Source organism: Taudactylus pleione, unplaced genomic scaffold (genome assembly GCF_031769625.1).
Source record: "Taudactylus pleione unplaced genomic scaffold, aTauple2 ptg000018l, whole genome shotgun sequence".
Taxonomy (NCBI): domain Eukaryota; kingdom Metazoa; phylum Chordata; class Amphibia; order Anura; family Myobatrachidae; genus Taudactylus; species Taudactylus pleione.
In genome coordinates, this window is record NW_028284420.1 from 19,815,709 (window position 1) to 19,843,208 (window position 27,500).

General features: G+C 44.2%; 1 protein-coding gene across 1 annotated transcript in view; it reads left to right on the forward strand.

Moving 5' to 3' along the window:
- Positions 1-2,183: 2,183 nt before the first annotated feature.
- Positions 2,184-27,500, forward strand: part of LOC148540720 (DEP domain-containing mTOR-interacting protein-like) — a 33,628-nt gene continuing 8,311 nt past the window's right edge. Inside the window, exons 1-7 of the mRNA XM_088442011.1 lie at positions 2,184-2,536; positions 4,286-4,464; positions 5,374-5,497; positions 7,261-7,439; positions 11,279-11,470; positions 24,228-24,344; positions 24,938-25,008. Coding sequence (XP_088298137.1) covers positions 2,412-2,536; positions 4,286-4,464; positions 5,374-5,497; positions 7,261-7,439; positions 11,279-11,470; positions 24,228-24,344; positions 24,938-25,008 — 987 coding nt within the window. The 5' untranslated portion in view covers positions 2,184-2,411. The remainder of the gene's footprint in view (positions 2,537-4,285; positions 4,465-5,373; positions 5,498-7,260; positions 7,440-11,278; positions 11,471-24,227; positions 24,345-24,937; positions 25,009-27,500) is intronic.

Sequence of the window (27,500 nt, forward strand, 5' to 3'; positions counted from 1 at the left end):
TAACTTTAACAAAGTCACCTTTTGGCAAATCCACACATTGTACTTCTAGTTTTAGCTGAGATGCTATGAGGAGATCCAGAAAACATGAACTGTTGGGGTTACCGCAGGACAAGTTGGAGCAGTGTTTCTCAAATTTGATCCTGCTAACCTGGTTCATGAGCAATTACCATACCTGTGTTAAGCTGGCCACACACTAGACCAGGGGTGGGGAACCTTTTTTCTGCTGAGGGCCATTTTGATATATATGACATTATTTGCGGGCCCGGTGAAAGCCACGCCCTCTCCATATGATGTCACACTAGGGTGGAGCCACAATCAACCGTGACTACAGCAATGCCCGGTGCATCCAGAGGATGCTCCAGAGAGCTGTAAGGGCAGCGGTGTTACCATCTGAAGTGTCATAAGGATGCTCGAGGCGGCACTGCTGCAAAGATTCTGGCTGCAGGGTGCCCTTCTAGGAACCCTGCTAGCCAGATTAGGCTAGCAGAAAAAAAGCTCCAAGGGCCAGACCAAATTATTCCAGGGGCCTTAGGTTCCCCATCCCTGTACTAGACCAACTTGCATACAACCAGCCAACTAGTTGATTGGTTGGAATGAAAATCTGGTAACGGATGGGAGTAACTGATGATCAGCAATTTGCTCCTAAATGCCAGAAAACAGATGAAAATGGTCGTCAGACAAGTTTGTTTTAATTGTTTGATCTAAACAATTTGTTCAAACAACAGTGTTTGGGAGCAAATTGCTGAATGTCATTTGCTTTCATACCTTACCAGATTTTAATTCCAACCACTCAACTAGTTGGCTGGTTGGATGTAAGTTGGTCTAGTGCAGTGTTGGCTAACCTTGACACTCCTGCTGTTGTGGAACTATATATCCCAGCATGCCCTGCCACAGTTTTAGCATGCCCTAATAGCAAAACTGTAGCAGTGCATGCTGGGTTATGTAGTTCCATAACAGCTGGAGTGTCAAGGTTAGCCAACACTGGTCTAGTGTGTGGCCAGCTTAAGGAGACAAGGAAAACATGCAGTGTAATGAATCCTTTGGAAGTGTTATTGAGAAATATTGAGCTGCTGCACACGTTCTCCAGTGCATGTTTTCCAGGACTCCTAACAGAATCACAAGTGAAATAATTAGCTCCACCTGTGGATATTTTTAAATGTATCAGCCAGTAACCTACCCTCCAACATGACCTGTTCCATTAGGTACAAAACTCTCTGCTCCTGGACTTCCCACTTAATTTATGATTGCAGAGTGACACCTGTGTTGAACTAGGTAATTGATGAGATATGTTACAGGACAGGTGTCTGCAATCATAAATTAAGAGGGAGGTCCAGGAGCAGTGAGTTTTGTACCTATTACCCCTTTTACACCAGAGCAAAAACCTGGGTTTTTGCTGGGTCTACCCGGGTCGCAGCTCAGTGTAAAAGGGTCTCTGAAAAATAACCTGGGTCAAGTGACCCTGCAATCCAACCCAGGTAGCTACCAGGGATGGACCCAGGTAATGGTGCAGTGTAAACGGTGCAACCCAGGTTATCTGACCTGGATCATGCCTAAAATGAGAGGATTGGTGGTTGTGGAGCATTCACCTCCCACTTTTTATGACCTCACAGGTTTAGCAGGGCAGACCTGAGTTCAGTGTGAACAGGGCTGACCTGGGAGTAACCCAGATCAAAGGTGCAGTGTAAATGGGTCGGACCTGGGTTTTTGGTGGAAAAGAGGTATAATGGAACGGGTCTTGTTGGAGGGTCTGCAATAATGAAGAATACACCTGTGCACCTGCTGAGTGACCTGGAAAACGTGACCTGTTCAGGGTCCTGAGGACTGAGTTTAAGAACCACTGAGCTACTGTGAATGGCTAAATGAAACTAAAGGCCAAGTTCTAAACAGTATTCCATGCAATCAGCACGATTATTGTTTTATGCTCTGCAGCAGGCAGAAAAAAAAGGATGCAATTTGCCCCAAGCAGAATTGCCTCCATACTTAACACCACACATCTGCCCTCATCAAACAAAACCTATTGTTTCTAGGCTTCTCCTTAAAACTTAACTCTGTCAGTGCCATTTCTCTCCCATTACACAGCTGAGAACACCTATAGTAAGGCAAGAGCTGTCTCCAGCTCAGGAATGGATAGGTGTACAGCAGATGAGGGTTTTTTTTCTTGTTGGCATTGATTGGAGTAAGGATATTATAGTCTACCACTTTGACTTGTAATGAGCAAGGGGTGTAGTAGAAACGACTTGATTTATATATTCGAATCGCCTGATCAGTTATAGTGCATAGAAACGCCAAAGTTGTTTAGCACTTTTTTCGAGTGTCCTATTAATCACTTGGTTTATCCGTCTGTCTGAGAGCAGCGTCACTGTACTCACATCTCCCCGGTATAGAGACCTGCTGGTGTTTATTCTTCCCCAATGTCATTTTGTACGATACCACGCGAACCTGGCGGCGGGGAGCAGCTCCTAAGCAGCAGCCTGCAGAAGAGGACCGAGGACTATCAGCGGCAGGCGGAGATCAGCCTGGCCGGGGAGCAACTCCGGTGAGGCCGCTGATCCCTGACCGGGCGCTGCCATGTGCCCACTCCCAATCTAATGATACCACAAAGGCCTCACCAGCGCCAGCTGATGGTCAGCCAGTGGCTCCTCTGCTGAGGCTTCAGAGGCTCCTTCTGTGTAAACAGACATATGCATGGAGTAGCCTAATACGGAGAGGAGGATCCATTATTAGGCCAACAAACCCAAGCGGTTATAAATTGTTTAATTTAAGACCTGTTACAGCTAAAATGCAGATATTTAGTTCAGTAGACCTTGTTAAATAAGTTGTTTAACTAATCGCCCTTTAGTGAAAGTGCCATGCTTCCAGAAGATCCAGATTTTAATTTAAAATCCATTCAATGCTCTGCATTCATTTTTTGTGACCATACTTGTGACCATTGAGAAGATGTCTTGCCCCCAGAGATGTCTAATACCTTTTCTAAGCAGAAGGGTAGCCATACTTTGATAACAAAAACACATACTGTATGTTCGTCATGTTAATGTTATCATTTTTATTCAGACGATGGTTTGTAACATTTGCAACTTGAAGCCAATACCTTCTTGCTTCAAATATGTTTAGTTCTTTTGCATGTACATTGTTAATGTTTTATAAATGAAGTGCTTACCATTTTTATGGCATATTATGAAACTCCCAGCATACACTGACAGCGTTTCACAACACCTGGAGACGACTGGCTGTCCAGGCCTATGGTAGTCATTAACCGATTTCTTATGGTACAAGTGGTCCTAGTTACCCTTTGTTCATTGGGAGGCTTGCCACCTAGCAGCAACTGGTGTATGGATACCGCTGGAACAAGGTAAAGTGAAAAAATTGTCACTTACGTAGCTTGTCCCTACACGGCAGGGCAGAGCCGAGCATCTGCTCTCTGAGCTGATGGTCATGTGACCACTCAAGCCCACCCTTAGGTAGATTTTTCGGAAGCCTACCGATGGCAATCCCAAGCCTAGACTTGGATAATGATGGAAAGTTTATCACTTCAGATACAAGGAAAGAAAATGTAGAAATTAATCTTTCCAAGTTAAACTGTTTACTGAACTGGTAACAAAAACATAGTTTGGATCAATGTGATTAAGCAATGATACAAATATAAAGAGCATCCACAGACTAGGTACAACTATAATCCCAAATGGTGTATGAAAGAGTAATGCCACGTATCCATTAGCCGATAAATTTAACAATATCGTTCAATCGTACATTATATCGGCCAGTGGATATGCCGTCAACGACCAGCGATGCGCGCTCCCGCTGATCGTTTACAACTTCGCTCTTCGCCCGAACCTGCTGTCCAACCTGACGATATCGTTGGGTTGTGCAGGTTCGGGGATGAGGGAGGGTGCCGGAACTGAACGATATATAGTTTTTTGTGGGCTTAATGTCCACTGCACAATATAATGAACAATTGAACGATAACTATATCGTTTAAATGTTCATTACATCGTCTAGTGGATACGCACCTTAAGACAGAGATAATTATTTGATGTCTCTAGCAGTTGTCTGTGGCTTCTCATGCTCCCCTGGCACACCCAAAATAAACTAATAAAGGCATTATTCTTCTGAAGCAACTCTGCACAGAGCAACCAACAGACCTAGTAAGGGGTAGGGTGGGTGCTTTTGCTCGGTGGCAATCATTTTTTTACCTGGAACAAAGAAAGTTTGCAGGTCATAGATTACTTTTTGTTGTACAGTTTCACATGGACAGATGCTATAAACAGACTATCATTCTCTGCCACAGGCTGCGATTGCACAATGCCAAGCTGATAAAGGACAGATGCCACCACACATTCACCTATCCAAACTGTGTTGTGGCCAAGGAATTGGTGGATTGGTTGATTGAGCACAAAGAAGCCTCAGACAGAGAAACTGCTATCAACATCATGCAGAAACTTTTTGAATCCAATGTCATCCATCATGGTAAGTTCTGTCTTATTGCAATTATGCATGCCATGTAAATTATGTGTTAATGCCTTATGATAAAATTCCACATGGACAGGACTTGGGTTAACTAATGAATAAGCTACTGGTAACTAAGGGGTGTGCCTGTATATGCCCAATAGAATCTAAATATACAAAAGCCCTTTTAGTGTTAAATAACTTCTGGCAAGGAGAATTTCCAGGGAACACTTTATCTCTATGCACACCTGGATATCTATCTGTAGGAGTCAAACACTGCAATGTTAACACTGGAGGCTTGGGGGTTATTCATGAAAGCTTAGAGAGAGATAAAGTACCAACCAATCAACTCCTGTCAATTTACAGGCTGTGTTTGAAAAATGACAGTTAGGGGCCGATTAGTTGGTACACCTTGGATGTGTCATGTGGCCAGGAAGTGCACTGCTCAGAGAGACACCGGAGCTCAGTCAGCAGCAGGGGGAGTTAGAGACACTGTTTGTGATGTAGGTAGGAGAATCAATAGACACTGAAGCTTAGTGTAGTGAGGGGAGAGTTACAGTGAGTAGGGGATGAGACGGGCTTCCAGCACACTCTGACCCACCCCCATGTGTGCCTCCCCAGGTATTGACCTTACCGCATGTCACTGGTATATGGGGCATGATGCCTATTGCACTTCAGTTGGTGATAAGCCTGGAATAACACACTTCAGCTTACAGGGAATTGAATGGGTTTGGAAAGGGCAACTGTATTATGCCACTCCTGTTGTATTTTGTTGGGTTGCATAGCATAATGAAATGTGGGGTGTATGTACAAAAATACATGCCAGTTGTGCACTTTGTCATAACTCTGACGTTGGGTGCTATATCTGTAATTTACCATAATTCTGTATATTGCTGCATTCGTTTCCAACTATTGTCACTCCTCCCTTAGTGTGTGATGAACATGCGGTCTTCAAAGATGCCAAACTGTTCTATAGATTTCGGAATGACGATGGCACACTCTTCCCCAGTAGGCAGATGAAGATTGTCGTACGAAGCAAGCGATTGTATGAGTTGTGAGTGTCCTAGAGAAACTTGTGATCTAGTAATTCATTCCCTCTGTGCATTGCATCTTTCGGCAGGACACCCTTACTAAAGCTGCAATTCTATATACAAACTTTTTTTTATTATTTAGCATTTGTATTTGCGCCATCACATCATTGTACAATTAAAATGATCAGATTGTAACATAAAGCTAATATTAATTGGCTACTTTACACACATTATAACTTTGATCTGTCCGTAGTAATCAACAAAGTGCATAAGAAATTTAGGTCAGCTTCTTATTTGCATGCCACACAGAGCTACTAATATACAAGAGTTTGTATCATTGTGTCCTACACCATGGGGTCTGTTATACCTGTGAGGAATGTCGTTAAAAATTCCATTCTCTTTATTTTTTTTTTTTTCTGGAATCCTGTTTATTAAAGCTGTAAAGCAGGAAAACTATTGTTTTTTTTACCCTACAGTGAAACCTAGAACATATTGGCTTTTGTTTTTCTACTTCACAAACCTAGCCCATACTTGGTCTAATAATCAGCCAGTTGCACACGCTTATAATATAACAAGCACTTCTCTTTCTTCTAGAGTGTCCATCTTCAGGGGTGCAGGCTTGTGCAGTGTCCTCAGCAGCACATCACAAATGCAACTTCATTGAGTTTGATTTGAATTGCTCATACTTAGGGCCTGATTCAGACCCGCTCGCTAGGATGCGTTCGCACGCATCCGTCAGCAGCCAAAGTATGCAAATCCAGAGATCGTTGGCAAGACATTAGCACACCCACTATGTCTTGCCGTGCGATCGGGGTGTGTATTTAGACGACCACAAGCCTGTCAGAAGACGCCCACTTTCCCTTGGTAACACACGTCATCTGCAGGAAATGTATTAAACAATCGGTAACATCCGACCCGTACGCAGCACTTGTGACTGACCATACCCGACCGCAGGTACTGCGAGTGCTGCAGTGTGTAATTCAGCAATGTGACTTGTATGCTGACGCTGCATCTTAATTATGCACGCCCCTGAAATGGCGTTCAGATGCACAGTCATGCCTGCGTTTGCACCACCACAACCCCATTTCCATCAACCACTCCGTCACCACCACCCACAAACGGCTCGTCCTGTCACTCATTCTAGCGGGGTGTCTGTGTACAGGGTGCGTTCGCATGGACTGGTTCGCGTACTGCGTCTTATGCGCATTCACAGATTGCAAACATTGGCAGGTTACGTGCGAACGGGTCTGAATCAGGCCCTTAGTTCAAACTTCTGATGGCCTAAAGACAGGCTAGATTTATCTAGCATAACTGGTAGGGGCTGTTCCCCTGTACAGTCCACTTTTGAGCAAAGCCCCTTAATATAACTTTTCTCTTTTATGTGACACAAGAGAACAATCGAGAAGAATTAAGATTTGCAGTAGCATCCCTACAGTCACACCCCCAATTTGTGACTGTCGTCTTTTTTAATTTTTTTTGTGAGGGCCAGTTAATTTCTAGGAGCTCCACCTATAATCTGGTATCTGGATGGTAATGCTTGTTTTTGAGCAACAGCGTTGGCTTGAACCCAAATCCTGGCTTCAGATAATGATAGGGTTAAGTTGTTTCAAAAGACCCTTCCTCTGTGGCACATCAGTGGACCATTTATTTTAAAGATTAGTTGTTAAAAGGGACCATCCAATTTTATGGCATAAACTCTCTTTGCTCTGTAGTAGGAGAAAGGTAGCCTATGTGCTGCCAGCATACAGTGTACTACCCCGTTACAGGTTCGTCTGTCTCCCATCAGGATGATAAGTCAAGAAGATTCTGTTCTTCAGTTGCGGGAGCAGGGGTCAGAGAGATATCTAAGAACATTTCGAGGCTCCGAGATGTTGGACTGGTTGGTGAAGCATGGTCAAGTAGCCAAAAGGGAAGATGGGGAAAGACTGTGCAAAGCAATGTTAGAATATGGTATAATCCAGCATGGTATGTAGGATTTTGTTTTCACTTTTTGTTTAGAAAGAATCCAGATACAAACATACGGTTTGGTCCAAATATATTTGGATACTGACTCAATTTTCATAATTTTGGCTCTGTACATGAATTTGAAATTAAACAATGGAGATACAATTGAAGTGCAGACTTTAAGCTATAACTCAAGGTGTTGAACAAAAATATTATATGAAATGTTTAGGAATTGCTACCATTTTTATACACAGTCCCCTATTTTCAGGGGCTCAAATGTAATTGGACAAATTAACATAGTTTATTTATGATTATTTTTAATACTTTGAGACTCCTTTGCAGACAAAGACTGCCTGAAGTCTGGAACCCATGGACATCACCAAACGCTGGGTTTCCTCCTTTGTTATGCTTTGCCAGGCCTTTACTGCAGCTGTCTTCAATTGTTGTTTGTTCGTAGGTCTTTCTGCCTTTACAGTAGTTTTGTCTTCAGAAAGTGAAATACATGCTCAATCAGGTTGAGATCAGGTGATAGTCTTGGCTATTGTAGAATATTCCACTTCTTTTCACCTGGGTTGCCTTTGCAGTATATTTTGGGTCATTGGATGGTGCTTTGCAGTACAGATGGACAATCAACTTTGATTAATCTGAGCAGACAGTATAACTCTATACACTTCAAAATTCACCCGGCTGCTCCTGTCTTCTGTTGCCTCAATAAACACTAGAGACCCAGTGCCATTGGGAGCCATGTATTCCCATGCCATCACACTGCCTTCACTTTGTTTTACAGATGATGATCGTGAGCACGTCATTCTGGTACAAGTAGTTTTTTTTTAATCTGGTCTTTATATTTTTGAGGCTTATGAATGGTTTGCGCCTTGTGGTGAACCCTCTGTACTTTAGTAAAGTCTTATCTTTATGGTAGACTTATTATGCCTATCTCCTGCAGAGTGTTCTTCACTTGGTTGGATGTTGTGAAGGGGTTTTTCTTTACCATGGAAATGCTCCTGCAGTCATCCATCACTGTACTCTTCCTAGGACGTCCAGGCCTCTTTGTGTTACCGAACTCATCAGTGCATTCTTTTGTTTTCCAAACTGATTTGGCCGCTCCTAAGGTTCCCGCAAATTTTCTGATATAGATTTTATTTTTAATTGTTTTTGGCAGCCTAAAGGTGCCCATACATCTGCGACGGATTGTCGCGATGTAGCAATGCGATCGGAAATGCCTATCTTCTGTGTGGAAACGCCGACCGCCCACCATCTATGTTCAGTGATCCATCGCAGGATCGCTGAAATTTTACATGTTGTTTGTCCCCGATTAGACAATCACGATAATTTTTTTTTTGATCATCAAATCGCGAAAATCCAAAATGCTAGATTTCTGTGATGCCGGGTTGCAGGATCGCGGCAATTCGTCGCTGATGTATGGGGCCCTTAAGAGTGGCCTGTTTCACTTGCATTGAGAGTTCCATTGACTGCATGTTATGGGTTCACAGCAACAGTTTCCAAATGCAAATGCCACACTTGAAATTAACTCCAAACCTTTTTGCCTGCTTAATTGATGAAGAAATAGCCCACACCTGTTCATGAAACCGCTTTTGAGTTAATTGTCCATTTACTTTTGGTCCCTTGAAAAAGAGCGGGCTACATAGTAAACAGCTGTAATTCTTAAACCCTTGCTCCAAATTGAATGTGAAAACCCTCAATTTAAAGCTGATAGTCTGCACTTTAAATCACATACGTTACATAACTGTAACTTTTGAAATATGTTTTGGTAAACAGCTAAAATAACAAAAATTGTCAGTGTCCAAATATATGGAGCTAACTGTATGTATAGCAAAATAAGAGACATAGGGGCATATTCAAGTACCTGCAAACTTTTTATGGGGCTATTTACCATGGCTGTTGCGACCATTTTTTCATTAACATAGTTATGTGTGCTCCCAATTCATGCAATATCCAATTTGAAAAAATGGTCGTGGAAAGTTTTCCTTCAGAAACTTGAGTTATACCACTTTCAGACAAAAAATGTAAAAAAAAACCCAGTTTTTCCCGACTTTTGTGTACCGTGTTGTTTTGCCATTCTCTGTCCGTACCTCCCTTCAGACAGAAGAGCAAATTACCGGGTCAAAAATTTCAAACCGGTAATTTGCTGATTTACACGGGTATTTCTTCTGTCTGAAAGGGTCAACCCGGGACTAAATTCCCGTGTCTCCGACCCTGGTAAATTCCTGGGTCGAAGTCCCGGGAATTTGGAGCCGGTATGACCCTTTCAGACAGAAAATGGTCCTGTGTAAATCAACAAATTACCAGGTTGAAATGTTTAACCCGGTAATTTTGGATTTCTGTCTGTAAGGGGTATTCGAGATTGAATAAAATGTGCAAATCAGCATGTACCCCAAAAACATTAAACAAAAATACTGTCCCAAAGATAGCAATTGAGCTTTAAAAAATTGTTTAAAAATACTTATTTGTGCATTTTATTTTTTTCTTAAATGTAAAACCATGATAAAAAAATCCAACTTTTTTTTTATTTAAATACAAATAAAACAAAAGTTGGAAAAAAAAGTTGATTTTGGGGTGATTTGAGGCCACTTAAAACAATTTGTTAATTATAAAAGACAATTTTTCATTGAAATAGTTTTTAAAAAAATTTGGGGAAATTTGCGGCCATTTTTTTATCTTTTACCCCCCAAAAAATGACATTTAATTATTGAACCAATTATGCTAATTGTTGGAAACTTCATTAGGGAAGGGATGTCCAAAGGTTTTGAACCCAGTCCCGACATTTTTGCATTGAAATAGGGATTTCTCCAAACTTTGTGCCTACTCTTGACATGCAAGAACAATTCTGCAGTAATTTTCAATTGAAATTACCATGGATGAAAATTCTCGTGCCAAATTGAATAGCAAAAACCTTGCCTAATTAAATATGCCCCTCTAGTGTACAATCTGATTACAATATATCTGAAAGAGTTCAACAAAAAACAAATATAAACATAAGCATGGGTTGTATTAGTAAGCAAATATGATTCGTTTTGTTGTGATTTTTTTATTTTTTTTTTAAATGAGAGGTTGTGGGGAGGGAGTGAGAGGAGGGTTTGCTTGTCAATTATGGGGAATAACACATGGGAGAATAATTTGAAGGGCACTAAGTCTCAAATTGATGTGGAAGGAAAAGTGTGTGGGATATTGCGGAAGTAATATTTTAAAGGATAGTGGGTTAACCTTATAAATAGAATCAAGGGGCCAAGAGTAGCTATAACATATTATGGAAATGTTGAGTTAATTTCTCTGTTCAGTGTATAAACCAGGTCATGTCGTTTTTTATAAACAAACACTGGTCTATTTATTAACCAAATTTCAATGTGCAGTGAATGATAGCAACCATTCAGACATTGGCTTTTATTGTCTAATGTTCCCTACATTGATCAAACCCAAGACTTCCTTTAATATTGGGTGCCATTGTGCTGTACCCAGGGACATAGCAGACACAAAATACACCCTTATGCCTTTTGTAAATGTCCAGCTCTTCTTTCCTTTTTCATTTTCTTTTTTTTCTCCTCCAAAGAAAAATTATACTGATGCGGTAGAGGTGGTTTATACACAGAATACTACAGAGATAATCATAGTGTAAGCCATCCCCTCTACCAGTCTTTTGAAGACCAGGTTTAGTGACATTTCTACCTTTGCACCTGAACCACTGTATCTGCAGAGCAGTGTGATGTATTTTCAGTTTTATCTAATGTACCGTGTATTATAATTCCATCCCTAAGCAATACTAATAACTTATTGTTACTTTGTTTTAGTATAACTGAGTCTTGCAAATGCTCCAATATTCCTGTCTCCTTGTGCTTCTCTAGTAACAGGCCGACATAGCTTCTCCGACTCTGATCTGCTCTTTCAGTTCTGCATTAATTTTAGACGCAGAAGGAAATTGATAGAAGTCCTCAATGATTCAACACCCTCGATGGACCATACAAGAGAGTCACCTGACAGCCCATTCTGCCTGCGCAAACTTAGCTCTGAGCTCCCCCAAGGCAGCTTTGTGTGTGGTAAGAGGGGACTGCAAGGGTATATGATCCACTGATAAATCCTCAAACGTCCTAGACCTTCATATGTAGTTTGCTTATAGCTCTCCAGCTCCTATGGAACTAATGAGGAGATAATCAAAACTTGGAGAGAGATAAAGGGGTCTATTCGTATACGAGTACCTTGGTGGTAGTGATGGATTAGTTAACACTCCACTTTGCCTGGTTGCACTACGTTATGGCAGGCTCCTCAGTAACAATTCAATGGCTGGCTGTGATATTGTATCCTTTTGCATTTGTTATTCTAGTCTCTGTTTTGTGTTTCTGCACAGATGTCATAGCATACACAAATATGTATAACCTATATAATTCTGATCTTTTGGTTTCAACTTGGCTAGTTACCAAGTCATATTGCTTGGTATATACTGCTGGTCTCGAAGTCCATTTTTAAAGTCTTACTACTAGTCCTGAAAAGTTGGGGCAGAACGTGGTCAGCAGTAACAAAGAAAGTGAGTGCAATGGAATGAATATCAAAGAAATTATTTTAATAAATAAAACACCAATAAAAAATGAGTATAGCAAGCGGGAGGTGCAGGCGGGCTGCACTGGCTGGGAGACTTACCCCCTCTTCCGGGGGGTCGGGAGCGATACCCGATTTTCGGGAGGGTAGGCAAGTATGTCCTATAGACATACTCTAGTCCATACCATCGTCCAAATTATAGGGACAATGGACATGTGGCCTTTTTTTAAACAATGGTTTAACAATTTCGTTATTTATGACCCACGCCACAGACCTAGAATCACCAGGAAGGATTCTTGGAGAGATTTTAAATATTCAAATAGGTTTTGAATTTATCAGTGAAAGGGAACGAACTTCATTCGGGACTGATGGGACAGATTTAAGAGACAATAAACACATCATGTTTCCAACAAAAGATCTATGGTATTATTTTTTCAGAGGGGGAAATTTTCCACAATGGATTGTCCATACACTCTAAGCAATGGAAGCTATGGGTTACCCTACACACCAAAGAGAGGAAAGTATAGGTGCACCAGATGAGGACCCACAAATCCAACACAAAATGTAAGAAGACACTGAATAAAAAGGTCTTTATTAAAAAAAGACACTAAAGGCCGGTACACACTAGACCAGTGCTGTCAAACTCCAGCCATCCTGCTGCAATAGTACTACACATCCCAGCATGCGCTGCCACAGTTTTGCTCTAGGGGTCTGCTAAAACTGTGGCAGGGCATGCTGGGATATGTAGTCCCACAGCAACTGGATGGCCACAAGTTTGACACCCTGCATTAGACGGTCTAGTGTGTACTGGCCCCGTTAATGTCTGGACCCGGCGGGATGCCGGGGGCCACGCTGGCTATATCGTCTGTCTGATGTGCATGTGACAGGCAATGTGGTGCGGGAGCGCGCATGGTCAGCGACATAGCTGGTACACACTGGCCAATGGATCAGATGACTTATCGTCTAGTGCAGTGATTTTAAACATTTCAACTCGTGGCACATCTAACAAGATTTTAAAACTGCTATGGTACACCATCAGTCCCTCATGGGATAAAAAAACCACACACATTGGCCCCCACAGGAAAAAACACTCACAAATTGACCCCCCCACAGGAAAAAGAACAGACATTGCCCCCCACATAAAAAAATAAAACACAATGGCCCCCACAAAACAAAAACAAACACATTGGGCCCCACAGAAAAAAAATATGAAACAAAATGGTCCCCACAGAAAGAAAACAAACGCACACATTGGCACCACAGAACAAAATAAAATAACAACCAGGTGAGAAATGTCGCTGTCATCCCCGTCCTGCTCTTCAGCGGCTGAGGTCGCTCAGTCACACTCAGTGACTGAGCACACAATGCACAGCTGGGAGCAGTGTGCAGATGGGCTGCAACACAGCATGCGTGATGCCGCCGCATCTCCATAGGTCACGGCCCAGTCGCGCCTGAGCCTCCCTGAAGAGCCCAACACTGCCCGGGCCAGCAATACAAGTAAAGTCAGCTCTGACTGCAGTGACCTCGTGGCACACTTGACAACCGCTTGTGGCACATTAGTGTGCCACGGCACAGTGCTTGAAAAACGCTGGTCTAGTGTGTACCTGGCTTTACACCTGCAGAGATTTCTTTTCTAAATAGGGGTTTAAAATTGGCTCCTGATGCTAGATGTTTTTAATCTATGTGTAGATTTAAAAAGGTACTTTAGTACCTTGAGCTGAAAACGCTATTTCACTTTGAAATCCCTACAACAACAAAAGATTGAGGGTTCGCCTATACAGAATGTTGTGATGAAAATGACCTTAGTTCTAAACATTCTAGAATCACTTATTTCCGAGAGTAATGAGAAATCCCCTATGACATATATGTAGGCTTTCAGTGCCAAAGGATCCAAGTTGTCTAACTTAAGGAGAGCATCTGAATTGTATCTTGTTCAGCATAGCAGAGACGTGCATGCCATACTCCTGAGATTTGATATAAAAATAATTAGAATAATACAAAGAAGGGATTTATAACTAATCATAAATCATTTTTTTTAGAGTTAACACTCACCAGCTATTTGGAGCTCCCTGGGACTGCAGGAAGACGAGAGATGAGGCAGCAACAGCTCACCTTGCTTCTGTATAGTCAGACACTGCTTGCAGAGCTGGTGGTGGGGCCACACCACAGGCAGTATGCTGCACAGAAGGAGAGCTAATAGAGGCATGCCTCTGAGTATGGGTGGCGTGCCTTAAGCACTTATGGACACCTTGGATGTGTCATGTGACCAGGAAGTGCACTGCAGTGTTTAGAGATTGGAACTCTGACAACAGCAGCAAGAGAGGACACAGTGGTGCAGGTAGGAGAATCAATGGACACTGAAGCTTAGTGTAGTGAGGGGAGAGTTAAGGCCCGTACACACTGGACGATATCTGTGAACAGTAACTATATCGTTACAGTTACATGCACTCACCGACGAACGATGCATGCTCCCTCGGGTCGTTAACAATATCCCCAGTCGGCTGTACATGCAGCTCAATCTGGGGACATCGTTAGCGATGCCATGCTGCCAAATGAAACAATGCCCCTTCTCCCCCAAACTGACGCTCGTCGTTGCTGGCATCCTCAAGTGTTGTTGTACTTAACTATGCCAGCTGATGACATCGCCCCGTACACACATCGTCCAGTGTGCACGGGCCTTTACAGTGAGTAGGGGGTGAGACTGGCTCCCAGCACTCAGACTCATCTCCATATGTGCCTCCCCAGCCATTGACCTCAGCGCACGTCACTGCAGCATAGAGGTCCTTCATAGAAGGATTCTATACCACAACTATGAATGTTTTCAAGATCTTTGTAACCATCCCAAATGTGGGAACCATAGGCACAGTCTCTATAAGCAAGAGAGAATTGCCCTTAAGAGACTAAGGATAAAAATATCACTGTGAAGCAGGCAGCCAAAGGCAGGGGCCTAGTTATTCAAAATACTGAGCTAGGCTAAGAGTTGAATAATGATCTATTTGATAAAAAGCTGACTTTTGATCCTACTGCCAACTATAGACAGTAACTACATTCTCTATTGGTTACAACAGTGGATTTGAAGGTGATTTCTAGAGAGAGAGCAGTTCTTTTTCTGTTTCTCATCCAGTTATTCTAATTTACTCCCATTTATCAATAATCCATCAACTTTTGCTGAAACACATTTTCAGGGTTATGTCCTATCTCTTCCTTCATATATAAAGGACACCACTCACTTTTCCATACCAATGTTTTCATTTTTTGAAGAGAGTCATACCTACTGGTTTCTTCCTCCAGTCACTGCCCGGTGTGCTGCTTCCCACCCTTGTGTGCAAAGTTATTTGCGTGCATATTGGTCGCATTCTGGTTGGCGGTGTTCCTGGTGGGTTGACACCATGTGACCCAATGGGCCGAAGGACCGGAGGTCAACGCTAATCTGAAGTGTGTTGCACTCTTGGTTCATATAATATATTGGTTGTATTGCATCAAGTATGTTAATAGGACTGAGGGCTCGATTCAGACCCGTCTGCTAGATGCGTTCGCACGCTGCCAAAGTATGCAAATCCCGTGATCGCACAGCAAGGCATTAGCATGCCCACTATGTCTTTGCGTTCGATCGCGGTGTGTATGCAGACGCCCACCAACCTGTCTTAAGACACCCACTTATACACCATCTCCAGGATGTGTGTGCAACCATCGGTAACATCGAGAACCATCGGATGCATACGCAGCACTTGTGGCAGACCATACCAATTCAGCCAAGTGACGTGTACTGTGACGCTGCGTCTTAATTGTGCACGTTTCTGAAACTGCTAATAAGACGCTCAGGCACGCCTGCGTTCGCACCACCACTCCCCCGTTTCAATTGACCATCCCCTATCACCACCCACAAACTGCTCGTCCTGTCACTCATTCGAGTGAGGTGGCTATGCTTCCTGATCGCATGGATTAGTTTGCGTACTGCGATGCATGTGCACATTGCAAACATTGTCAGGTTGCGTGCGAACGCATCCTAGTGAGGGGGTCTGAATCGGTCCCTGAGTCCTTCTGTATATCCACAATGCTGCCCTGCAACAATTGTCACTTACAGGGGTGTTCAATATGGAGCGAAAAGTCAGTTTTTGCGATAATTTCGCACCGATTACATCATTTTCGCTGGTTTTGGTTTTACACCGTATTCAATTTCAAAGACTTTTCGCAAGTTTGAAAAGTCTTTAAAAAAAAAACGGGGATAACTTTTCACCACTGAATAGGTGGCGAAAAAAAGTGCAGAATTGGGGTTTAGGGGTGCAGGCTTAAAAAAAAATATCCTGCATCCCTGGGAATGACATTTTTAAAATAAACTGTCAAAAAAAGTTTAAAAAAAAAATAGGGACACCCTAAAAAAATTATTGAAAATTTGGGGTGAAAAAAAAAAATGGGAAAAAAGTATTTAAAAATAGGGAAATAGGTTCAGGGCTATTTTGCTAGTATGCGGCAGGTGTATTCTAGAATAGGCTATTAGCGGCAGGTGCATATTTGCAGAATTTTTAAATGAAGACTTTAGGGACTTAAAAATATCCTAGTACCCATTTTCATGTACCCCAAATTTGATGGGACCACTTAAAAAAACGAAAATAAAAAACCTAAGTGCTCTTCTGCAACATATTTTCAATGTCGGGGAAAAAAACACCTGCATTCGCTATTTAAATCCCCGACTTTCATTTGCAGGCTAAAACGGGGGTACCCATAGTGATCCCCCATGTTTTTACAGTTTTAGGGGGGTCCTACAATTTATTCCAGGTAAATTTAGTTTTTTTTTCGCCGATCCTACTTTGCCGGGTCCCGTTTTCGAAGCTTTCAAATTGAATATGGGGATAAAGCGGGCACGCGCCCGATACTTTATCCCAGGAAAATCTCCGATGTGGAGCGAAAAGTCCAGCACGGACTTTTCGCTCCCATATTGAATACCCCTAATGTTTGCTTTATACCAATATGATATATCTTTGGCACTAAGGTTATATTAAATTCAATGGTTTTAGTCTTTGACGACTGATTGTAGCCTCATTCACCAGCCGTTGTTATTCTATTGGTTGTGTGTGTGTATATGTATACTTATTTGTTTAAAAAAAAAAAAAAATTCTTTGTTGCATCTACTAGTTTTAAAAGTGTGCAAAAGAAGAAATAAGCAGTGAAATGCTGGCACAGATGAGGCCAATTAGTCTTGATCACCATTTTTGATTACGGACAATACACACACTATTCTCACTGAGTCGACGTGGCCGAGAAATGTGTAAAGCTGCATACACTCGGTACGGCTTGAAAGATATCTTTCGAAGATATCTATAAGTGAAGTCATCCTGCCACATCTCTGAACAGGCAAAGTTGACGATATCATGCAAGTTGGCCTGCATGTACGAATGATCATAGATATTATCGTTCATGCGGGAACGCGCATCGTTTGTCGTTAACTGCATAAACATGAACGATATATCGTTGAACGATATCTTAATCGTTCATGGATTTCATACCCTGTGTATGCACCTTCAGGGTCTTTCCAGGAGTCCTGTGAATAGGCAAGCACCCTCTTCAGTGACAGTATTGCACCCTGGCTCCTGAGAACCGCATTGATGCTGCAGCCGTGGCTTCAGACTGCAGCACAGATTTGCTTTTCACACTGGTCAGGACACACGATCAGCATATATCCTTATCATGGCACGGTCTGCTCTCCACTATAGAACAGCCACATTTCATATATAGGAGTCCATTTAATAAGTCTTGGACGGAGATAAAGTACCAACCAGCCAGCTCTTAACTGTAATTTTTGCAAATACAGCCTGTTACATGGCAGTTAGGAGCTGATTGGCTGGTACTTTCTCTCTGTTCACTTTATCTCCATCAAAGGCTTAGTAAATAAACCTTTTTTAAATAATTTAACTCAGAAGCAACTTCTAGGATTTGTAAGTACTCACCGCTAGCGTCGAAGCTTAATTATATAGATAGTCTCCCTTGAGACATGCCAGATACATTGTATTAGTTCATTTATTGTGAAGACTTTACAAATATTGTTTCAAATCTGCAATCACTTTCTTATGATAGCACATATTAGAAAGCTACTTTCTACTTCAGGGTCCATAGGGTATCCACAGGATACCTTGGGGTATAGGTGTGACGTCAGTCATCGGGCACCATAGAGTTAAGCTTTCAGCCTCCCAGGATGCACTAGGGTCCCCTCCTATACCCCGCCCCTGAGCCAAGGCACCTCGGTTTAGTTTGGTGCCCGGCCGGAGTCGGGTGCACCTGTTGGAGTGGGGGCTAAGAAGAGCCCCTGAAGTTTTCCTGCATGCAACTGTGGCTGCACATCTGGATGTACAGCATGGACAGTCAGTCCTGAAGTCCATGCTATCTTCCCTACACCCCCGCCGGTACCAGAACGCCGGTACCGATCCGGGGATACTGGTGAGCATCTGGGGTCACAGCTAGCGGTGACCCCAGATGTTCCGGACCATGGCCGGAATCAAGGGGGACAGCAAGGTAAGCAGCGGGGTCCCGCGGTGGGTCCCCGCTGTTACATGGTCCAAAGTCCCCAGGCAGGGGGCTCCCTGGGGACTGGCTGCAGCGTGGAGCCAGGTATACAACCTGCGCTTCCACTACCTCCCTGGGACAGCGGACCGCAGCAGAGCGGTAGCGCTGCGGCGTCCCGGGGGTTAAATGCATGCCAGGGGAGCGCGCCTTCCCTGTCTCAAGGGCGGCGCCTCCCCCGCTGCACACAGCCCTCTCTGCACTCTGCCGACTGGCCCTGTGGCAGCTCTCCTCCCCCAGGCCAGCCTCCTCTCTGCTCCTCGGCGGCCATCTTCCTGAACGCATGGTGAACGCTGCTGGAAGCCTGGACGGAAGCATCGTGGTCTGGGTCCCCCCACATACCTCTCCTCCGCTGTGGTCAGGTCTGTGTATGCAGCGCTGTGTCCTACCAGACTGTGTCTGCGTAGTTGAGTGATCAGCGCTGGTTAGTGCAGGAATTGATTTTCTTTGCATTGTATGTGACTGCTAGCGCTGCTGCCTGTATCTTCTATTCTGACTGTCAGCTTTATTACTGTCCCTGTTCTTTCTGCTAAGCCCTTGCGGTGCGGTGCTGCAGGGTGGTCTCTCGCCTCTTTAAAATACTTTTGGTGAGAGGGGTCACATACTTGGTACCATCATGTCTGAAAGTGATTTTCCTCTCCGGCTACAGTGTACTACGTGTAAAGTACCTTTAGCGGAGGGGGAGGGTAGCGCGGAGGGCCTCTGCCGGCAGTGTTTGTCAATGGCGCGGCCTATTACGGTTACAGCACCGGTACAGGAGCCGCCCTGGGCTTGTTTCGCTCAGGCGCTTACAACCTTAGTGGGCCAGTTAGCTCCGCAGCCCGCGTTTACGCAGATGGGTTTGTCCCAGCAGTCAGTGGTGTCGTCACGCATGCAGGGTTTCCCAAGACAATTGATGGTACCCCACAGTCTCCCTATTTCCCCTCTCCCGGTTTCTCAGGAACCGGCGTGGCTTAACTCCCTGTCGAGTTCTGTACAGCACTTGTCGGATGTGTTGCAGGGGGAGGCTGTGATGCGGCCACATAAACGGCCGGTGGCGTCTGTCGGCTCCTTATGAGGATGACGAAGGGACGTCTGATGATGGGGAGATTCTGGATCCTTACGATCAGGAACCTCTCCATACTAAGGATGCTGACGCTAGGTCCAAGGTGTATATTCCTGGACTTATTCGGGCAGTCCGCACAGCCTTGGTGATTGAGGACGAAGTTCCCCCAGCTGCTAAATCCAAGTATGCCTTTTTTAAGGATGTGAAGGGTGACGCCACAGTCTTTCCTCTTTCGGGTCAGTTAATGGACCATTTAGAGGAGGCGTGGAAACAGCCTGGCAAGCGATACCAGCCACAGAGGCGCCTGGCAGTGGCTTATCCGTTCACGGATAATTATTTTGCTAAGTGGGAATCCCCTCCACAGGTGGATTCTCATGTGACACGTCTTGTCCGTAGTGCCACATTGCCGATGCCATCCATGTTCTCCCTTAAGGATGCTACGGACCGCAAGGTGGAGATCTGCCTGAAGTCCGCTTATTCCCTTGCGGGGGGGGGGGCAGCGCGGCTGGCTATGGCCATTTGCTGGGTTGCCAGAGCGATAGAGCGCTGGGCGGATTCATTGGAGGCGTCCTTTGATTCCTACTGTCCGGCCGAACAAACTGAATTAATTGGTAATCTCCGTGATTCGGCCACTTATATCAACGAGGCGGCCTTAGACATTAGTACACTGGTGTCTCGAATTTCTTCAGCAGCGCTGGCTGCTCGTCGCACCTTGTGGTTGCGATCCTGGAAGGCGGACGCTGACTCCAAAAAGGGTTTTGGAGGTGTTGCCCTTTAACGGAGAAGTTCTCTTCGGTCCAGATCTGGACAATATTGTGGCCACGCTGGCGGCAGCCAAATCGGCATGTCTCCCGTCGGCCGCTGTTCCTTCTGGTTCAGGACCATCGTCCTTTCGGTCTTATAGGGCCCAGGGCAGGCCCAAACCACAGTCTTTTCCCCGACAGGCTGGTCCCAAGAAATGGGCCAAGCCCCGGAAGCAGGCATGGAGTACCAGACGTCCGGCCCCTAAGCCTGATGACAAGCCTGCGGCCTGACGGTCCGGGCCTCCCGTTGGGGGATCCCAAAGTGGGAGGCCGCCTGCTGCAGTTCGCCCGGTGTTGGTCGGTCACCACGACAGACACTTGGGTTCTCGAGGTGGTCTCCCACGGGTACGCCCTCTCTTTCCGGCACAGACCCCCGGCTCGATTCTTCACCACGGGTCTACCATCAGACCGGAACAAGGCCACGGAGCTGCGGAAGGTCTTGCACAGGCGTTACCTTTTGGCCTGGCAACAGCACTGCGTGTGTTCACCAAGGTGATGGCGGTCATGGCGGCTTCTCTGCGGCTGCAGGGAGTCCGCATGTTGCCGTACTTGGACGACCTTTTATTAGTGGCAGGATCTCCGGAGCTCCTTCTGCGCCACTTGGACCTGACCATTGCGCTACTGCAACGGCACGGCTGGTTAATAAACTGGCAGAAGTCCACTCTAATCCTGTCTCGGCGGATTCTGCACCTCGGAGCCTTATTGGACTCGGGTCAGCAAAGGATCTTTGTGACGGGGGAAAAGATCTCTGCTTTACAGTCGAGGGTGCGCAGTTGTCTGCACAGCCGCCGGGTGTCTCTACACTCGGCGATGAGGTTACTGGGCTCCATGGTGTCGGTGTTTGACATGGTGGAATATGCCCAGTTTCACTCCAGACCTCTGCAGCACCTGATCCTGTCCAAGTGGAACGGGCTGCCTCAGCCTCTGAAGTCCCAGACGATAGTACTCACCCCGGAGGTTCGCCTATCCCTTGCCTGGTGGTTGCAGACGACCCATTTCAGCAAGGGAAGTCCGTTCTGGGTACCAAATTGGGTCCTGTTGACAACGGACGCCAGTCTTCAGGGCTGGGGAGCAGTTTCGGGTCCACACTTGTTCCAGGGCAGGTGGACGCCGTCAGAAGCGGAGCTTCCAATAAATATCTTAGAACTCCGTGCGGTCTTCAATGCTCTCCAGCAGGCACATCGGGTTCTCCAGGGTCGCGCAGTACAGGTCCAGTCGGACAACGCTACCACCGTGGCCTACATAAACAGGCAAGGAGGAACCCGAAGTCGGGCGGCTCTCGTAGTGGTGTCTCGGATCCTGGTATGGGCGGAGCGCAATCTTCCGGCCATATCAGCGGTCTTCGCCTCCCAATTTAGCACTCCCGGGATGGACTTTCTAAGTCGCCAGGACGTTCATCCGGGGGAATGGTCCCTGCACCCGGACGTTTTTCAACTGCTGGTGGACAGGTGGGGTCTTCCAGAGATCGACCTCATGGCGTCCCGGCACAACAACAAGTTTCCGGTGTACGGGTCTCGCACAAGAGACGAAGAGGCGTCTCTGGTGGATGCTCAGTCCGTCCGGTGGACGTTCCGGTTCGCATACCTGTTTCCTCCTGTTGCCCTTCTTCCACGAGTAATCCGTAAATTCAAACAAGAAGGAGGGACGCTCCTGTTGATAGCTCCCGCGTGGCCCAGACGGCACTGGTTCTCAGGCCTTCAGGGTCTGTCCGTGGACAGTCCACTGCGGTTGCCGCTACGACCGGACCTTCTGTCGCAGGGTCCTTGTCTTCACCCGGACCTGGCTTGGCTGTCTTTGACGGCGTGGCTGTTGAGACAGCCATGTTGAGGTCCAGGGGGTTTTCCAGCTCTGTGGTGCGTACCATGTTGCGAGCTCGGAAACCGTCGTCCGCGAGGATATACCATCGCGTGTGGCATACGTTCTTCCAATGGTGTCGACCGAGAGGTTATGCACCGCGGGAGTTTCATCTGTCTAGGATACTTGCCTTCCTACAAGCGGGACTAGATCATGGGCTTCACCTTGCTTCTTTGAAGGTACAGGTTTCGGCCCTGTCTGTCTGTCCTGTTTCACCGTAGGATTGCTACAATCCCGGATGTGCGCACCTTTATGCAAGGTGTTCTCCGCATTCAGCCGCCCTTTGTTCCACCTGTGGCGCCTTGGGATTTGGCTGTGGTCCTGAGGGCTCTCCAGGGACCGCCGTTTGAACCACTGGGCTCAGTGGATCTTAAATGGCTAATAGCTAAGACTGTTTTCCTTCTGGCCATAGCTTCGACCAGACGTGTTTCTGATTTAGGGGCTCTCTCTTGTAGACCCCCTTTCTTGATTTTTCATGGGAACAGGTCAGTGCTCCGCACTCGGCCTGAATTTCTTCCCAAAGTTGTTTCCCAGTTTCATGTTAATGAGGAAATAGTTGTTCCGGCCTTTAACTCACCTGGTCTTTCAGTGGGTGAGGCCACTTTGGATGTTGTGCGGGCCTTAAGGACTTATGTTGACCGCATTTCTTTGTTTAGGAAGTCGGACGGCTTGTTTGTCCTCTATGGCTTCCGTAAGAAGAGTTGGCCTGCTTCAAAACACACTTTGGCAGCCTGGATCCGTATGGCTATTTCTGAAGCTTATCTTCATGAAGGTCTGCCGGTTCCTCCTTCTTTGAAGGCTCATTCCACTAGGTCTGTGGGTCCTTCGTGGGCAGCTCGACGTGGTGCCTCTGCAGTCCAGATCTGCAAGGCTGCTACGTAGTCCTCTGTCCATACCTTCGTGAGGTATTACATGTTTGACACCTTCGCCTCTCAGGATGCTTCCTTCGGGCGGCGGATTCTCCTTTCAGCACAGGAGCGTCCCCACCCTTAAAGGATACTGCTTTGGGACATCCCCAAGGTATCCTGTGGATACCCTATGGACCGTGAAGAAGAAAATATGAGATATGGTAAGAACTTACCTTTGTTATCTCTATTTCTACGAAGTCCATAGGGTTCCACAGGACTCCCGCCCTGTCGCACCTGTGCTGCAGATGGGCTTTGGTCTGGTCACTGGTTTTCCCGTCTCCCTCTGGTGAGTGTGATTCTTGTGTGTATCCAGATCTTCATTCTCTCTCTTCCTCCTCCGGCCTATGGCTTGGTAACTAACTGAGGTGCCTTTGCTCGGGGGCGGGGTATAGGAGGGGGACCCTAGTGCATCCTGGGAGGCTGAAAGCTTAACTCTATGGTGCCCGATGACTGACTTCACACCTATACCCCAAGGAATCCTGTGGAACCCTATGGACTTCGTGGAAATAGAGATAACAAGGGTAAGTTCTTACCATATCTCATATTTTGTCTTTTTTTTAAAGACCTTATTCAATTTGCCATACAATTGGTCTTAACACTGCAAGACGTTTAGGAATTAACGAGTAATTACCCATTTATTCATGGACTGAGAGATTCATGTGCTAGCCTTTTTTATTATAGCTTTTATTTGAACAATTTATGGATTTGGACAACATATATGCATATGTCCTTTTTATGTATATTAATTTATTATATTTTTTCATTGGTGGTTTATTACTTAAAAGTATTTGTTTGATATACATTCCATTTGCGCTCACTCTTTGCTCTTCTTATGTTACTACTTCACCTCTTGGGATTCAGCCTCCCAAAAATTGAGAGCTACAGCTGGCCTGATTCGAACAAGAAGTGCATAGGTTTTTTTGTTTTTTCCTTTTAGCAACAAACCATACTGACAATGCGCTTGTAGTCCTTTGGAATTTTTTTTTTTTTTTTTTTTTCTTAGTTTGTCTTTTTACTTTTCCATTTAGACCAAATAAAAAAAATAACGTTTTAGTGTAATCTGAAATATCTTTTATTTGATTTTCAAACATCCAAGCCAATGAACCGAGGCTTCAACATCGTCCGTTATTGAAGCGAAGCAGCAATTTTGGCCTTGGAACTGGTGCCAGTTACAGCTATCCTCCACTAAAGCCTGTGATGTCTCCTCCTTCAGGTGAGAACCCTAATGGTGCATACACACGTAGCGATCAGCCAGCGATACGATATCGCTGGCTGATCGTCATGCATGCTCCCTGGTGTGCTGGATGATCGATATCAATCATCCAGCACACCACTTACTCACTGACTACTATAGCGACCCGCAATCAACGATCGCGGGTCCCTATAATAACTTGCTCGATATCGAGCAAGTTGACCGGCATGCACGGCTGATGGACCATATCGCTATCGTCCATACATGGCCGCGCATCGCTGGTCGATGGTAAGTTGGTAGGGACCATTTAAATGACAGATTTGGACGTTAATGATATCGTTATCGTTCAAATCAATCATTTAAATCGCTACATGTATACGCAGCATGTATGCGCATTCCTAAGAGTACAGCCTGTCACTTCATTCTGACCTGATGAGAGACACTGAGGCATGATAAACAGTTGAAAAAAGGCATGTGAGTGCAACTTGGTTTTGAATAGAGAACATGGTCTTGGCCCTTTGCATTAATGTGTTGAAACTTTTTGGTAAATCCAATAAATGTGTCTTAAAGATGGATACCTGCACAAAAAATGAATTCTATTCTTTATATTTCAGTGCTTATAAAACCAGTGACGATAGAGGAACTGCTGGCGCCAGATTCGCCATACATTCTGAAGACTCTTACTGTAAGCGGGGAAGGGTTTGTGTCAAGGATGTTGGTGGTGGAATGGGCATCATTCCATGTTGTGCAAGGCTAATATGGCTACACGTTGCATTATTGCATTGGTCCCAGTATCACAGCATGTGTGGTCCCAAAATTACTGCAGTGCCCGATAACCATAATCCACCATGTATTGTAATGAACTTGTTGGCCTGAAGATCCAGTAATACTCAAACCACAATGAAGCCTGCACAATGACGGGATCTTGTCTCCTACATTTATGGCCAAATTAAACAGTGGTCTTGTTGCTTTACACGTTTGTCATATAACAAGATTGACCCATGTAGGGGTACTTGGTACAACACTCCTCTTTTGTAGTTGACGCTTTATATAACATAAAGACAAATTAGGTCAAAACAAATTACAAATAAAATGGAGTGTTTCTAGTGGTTTAAAACTCTGAAATCTCGCTGCCAATATCTTCTACTTATCCAGCTATGGTTTGACAACTGCCGGAAAAAGACTGGTGTAATGAGAGGAGATGTTGGCATGCAGTTGTAACAGTCTGGCTGTTCAGGTAGTAAGAGGTGGTTTTTATTGCTTACGGGGACAATTTTAGTTTTTATGAGTGCTAAAAAAAAATGTTTTAATATTAATTTGGGGGGGGGGGAATAAACGTATGATTATGTTAAGAGGGCAATATTTTAAGGGTTGAATTTAATATTATTGGGGCAATAGAAATTTCTGATGGGAGCAGCACTTTAATGATGTAGACACCATTTATAGTGCAATTAAATAAATGCTGCCCTGTCATAAATTATTTCCCACCTAATATAATTATCAAATAATATTAAACCATTAAAAAATGTAATTTAAAATATTGTTCTCAATATAATCCATTACTTGCTGCCCCCCAGCCCCACCTAATATATTCATAATTGCTCACATAACATAATTATTTTGCATCCTTGAGCCATAAAGGAATACACAAAATATATATACAATTTGCATATATAATTCAGGTGCACATATGAATAATGATATCTAGGTATAATTAAGCTGCTCCTAACCGTGATAATCTGCAATAAACACTAGTGTATCAAAGTACAAAAAAGACTGGATATAGAATATTCAATTTATATGCCTTAGTAGGCCAATAAGATTATTAGATTCAACCAGACAAGAGCGCTTGTCATATAATTAACAATTTATTGTAAGACAAAATAATTATAAGCAATAAAATTAACTATAAAAATCAAGGCACACACATACAGTTATACATAAAATACAAGCTGGTGTTGTATATCAATAATGGCTCATACCTATGGAAAGGAGAATAACCTCTGCAGAAGGTATCTCCTATATTAGTATGCAATAAGTAACCATCAGTACTGTGGTTCCAAGTGATAGTCTCTGTCCTCCGGATAAAAAAATGATGGTATCACCGTTTTATTTAAACGGATTATAATATATACACCTCAGATGTTTCTTGTATGGTGTTTATAATTAAGTAGCCACACATCAGGTTCTCCTCAGATAGACAACAATCGGTTATTGGTAGCCTGTTGTAAATGTTCCATAACACTGAATCAGTGATGATCGCTTTCACCGCGATGTTTAATGATGCCGTTTGGAACTGACTTTCATGAAAATAGTCAATAGTGTGACTGCTTACCGCCGGCCGGCTTTAAAAGGATGTCACTGCCTATCAGTGGAAATCGGACAGAGCTCAACGTGTAGCGCTCACTGAACTTACTTTCTCCTTGCAGTTACATTACCATGTGCGGCTCTCCGGTGTCAGACAGGAACGTATTTAGTTGTGAAAACCAGCTTGTAGCATGTAAGGGAGACCCTTACGCATTTCTCCCCTACAGGTGATGGCGGTTTCGTCAGAGGGTGATCCTGCAGGTGCTTTTAAGCTTAGATCCTCCAATCATCATCAGATGATAATTAGATCACATCAGGATCATCTGTGCAAATGTGTCCATGCTGGAAAAAATTGTGCTTGTCCAGATTTAAATTAACATACTCCTTCTGATATATAAACAGACATAGATGTTTAAAGCATTTAAAAAACAGATATAATGTCAGACATTCCATATACAGTATCTAAAGACCTAAATATCAGAGATCTACTAATGCATATATGTACATACATTATTTAAAACTTAATTACAGCACATTTTCAGTTCAGACATATGTCTAAGGCAAGGCATCCGTCCAGCATCTGGGAGACCCAGGTTTGACTCTCTCTTCTGCCATATAATAACTTTAATCTTCATTTTAATTTCATTTTGGCTGTATTTAAATTACATTAAATTGTATTGACAGTCAGCTTGTTTAACCAGTATTTCCATAAGGTTACGTGAATTGCTATCTTAAACACATGAGCTATATATATATATATATATATATATATATATATATATATAAAGAAAAGAAACATATCACTCCCATCATTCCATGGTATATTGTTCTACAATAGGGTATCAAGAGAGTGTGGATCTATTATCAGAA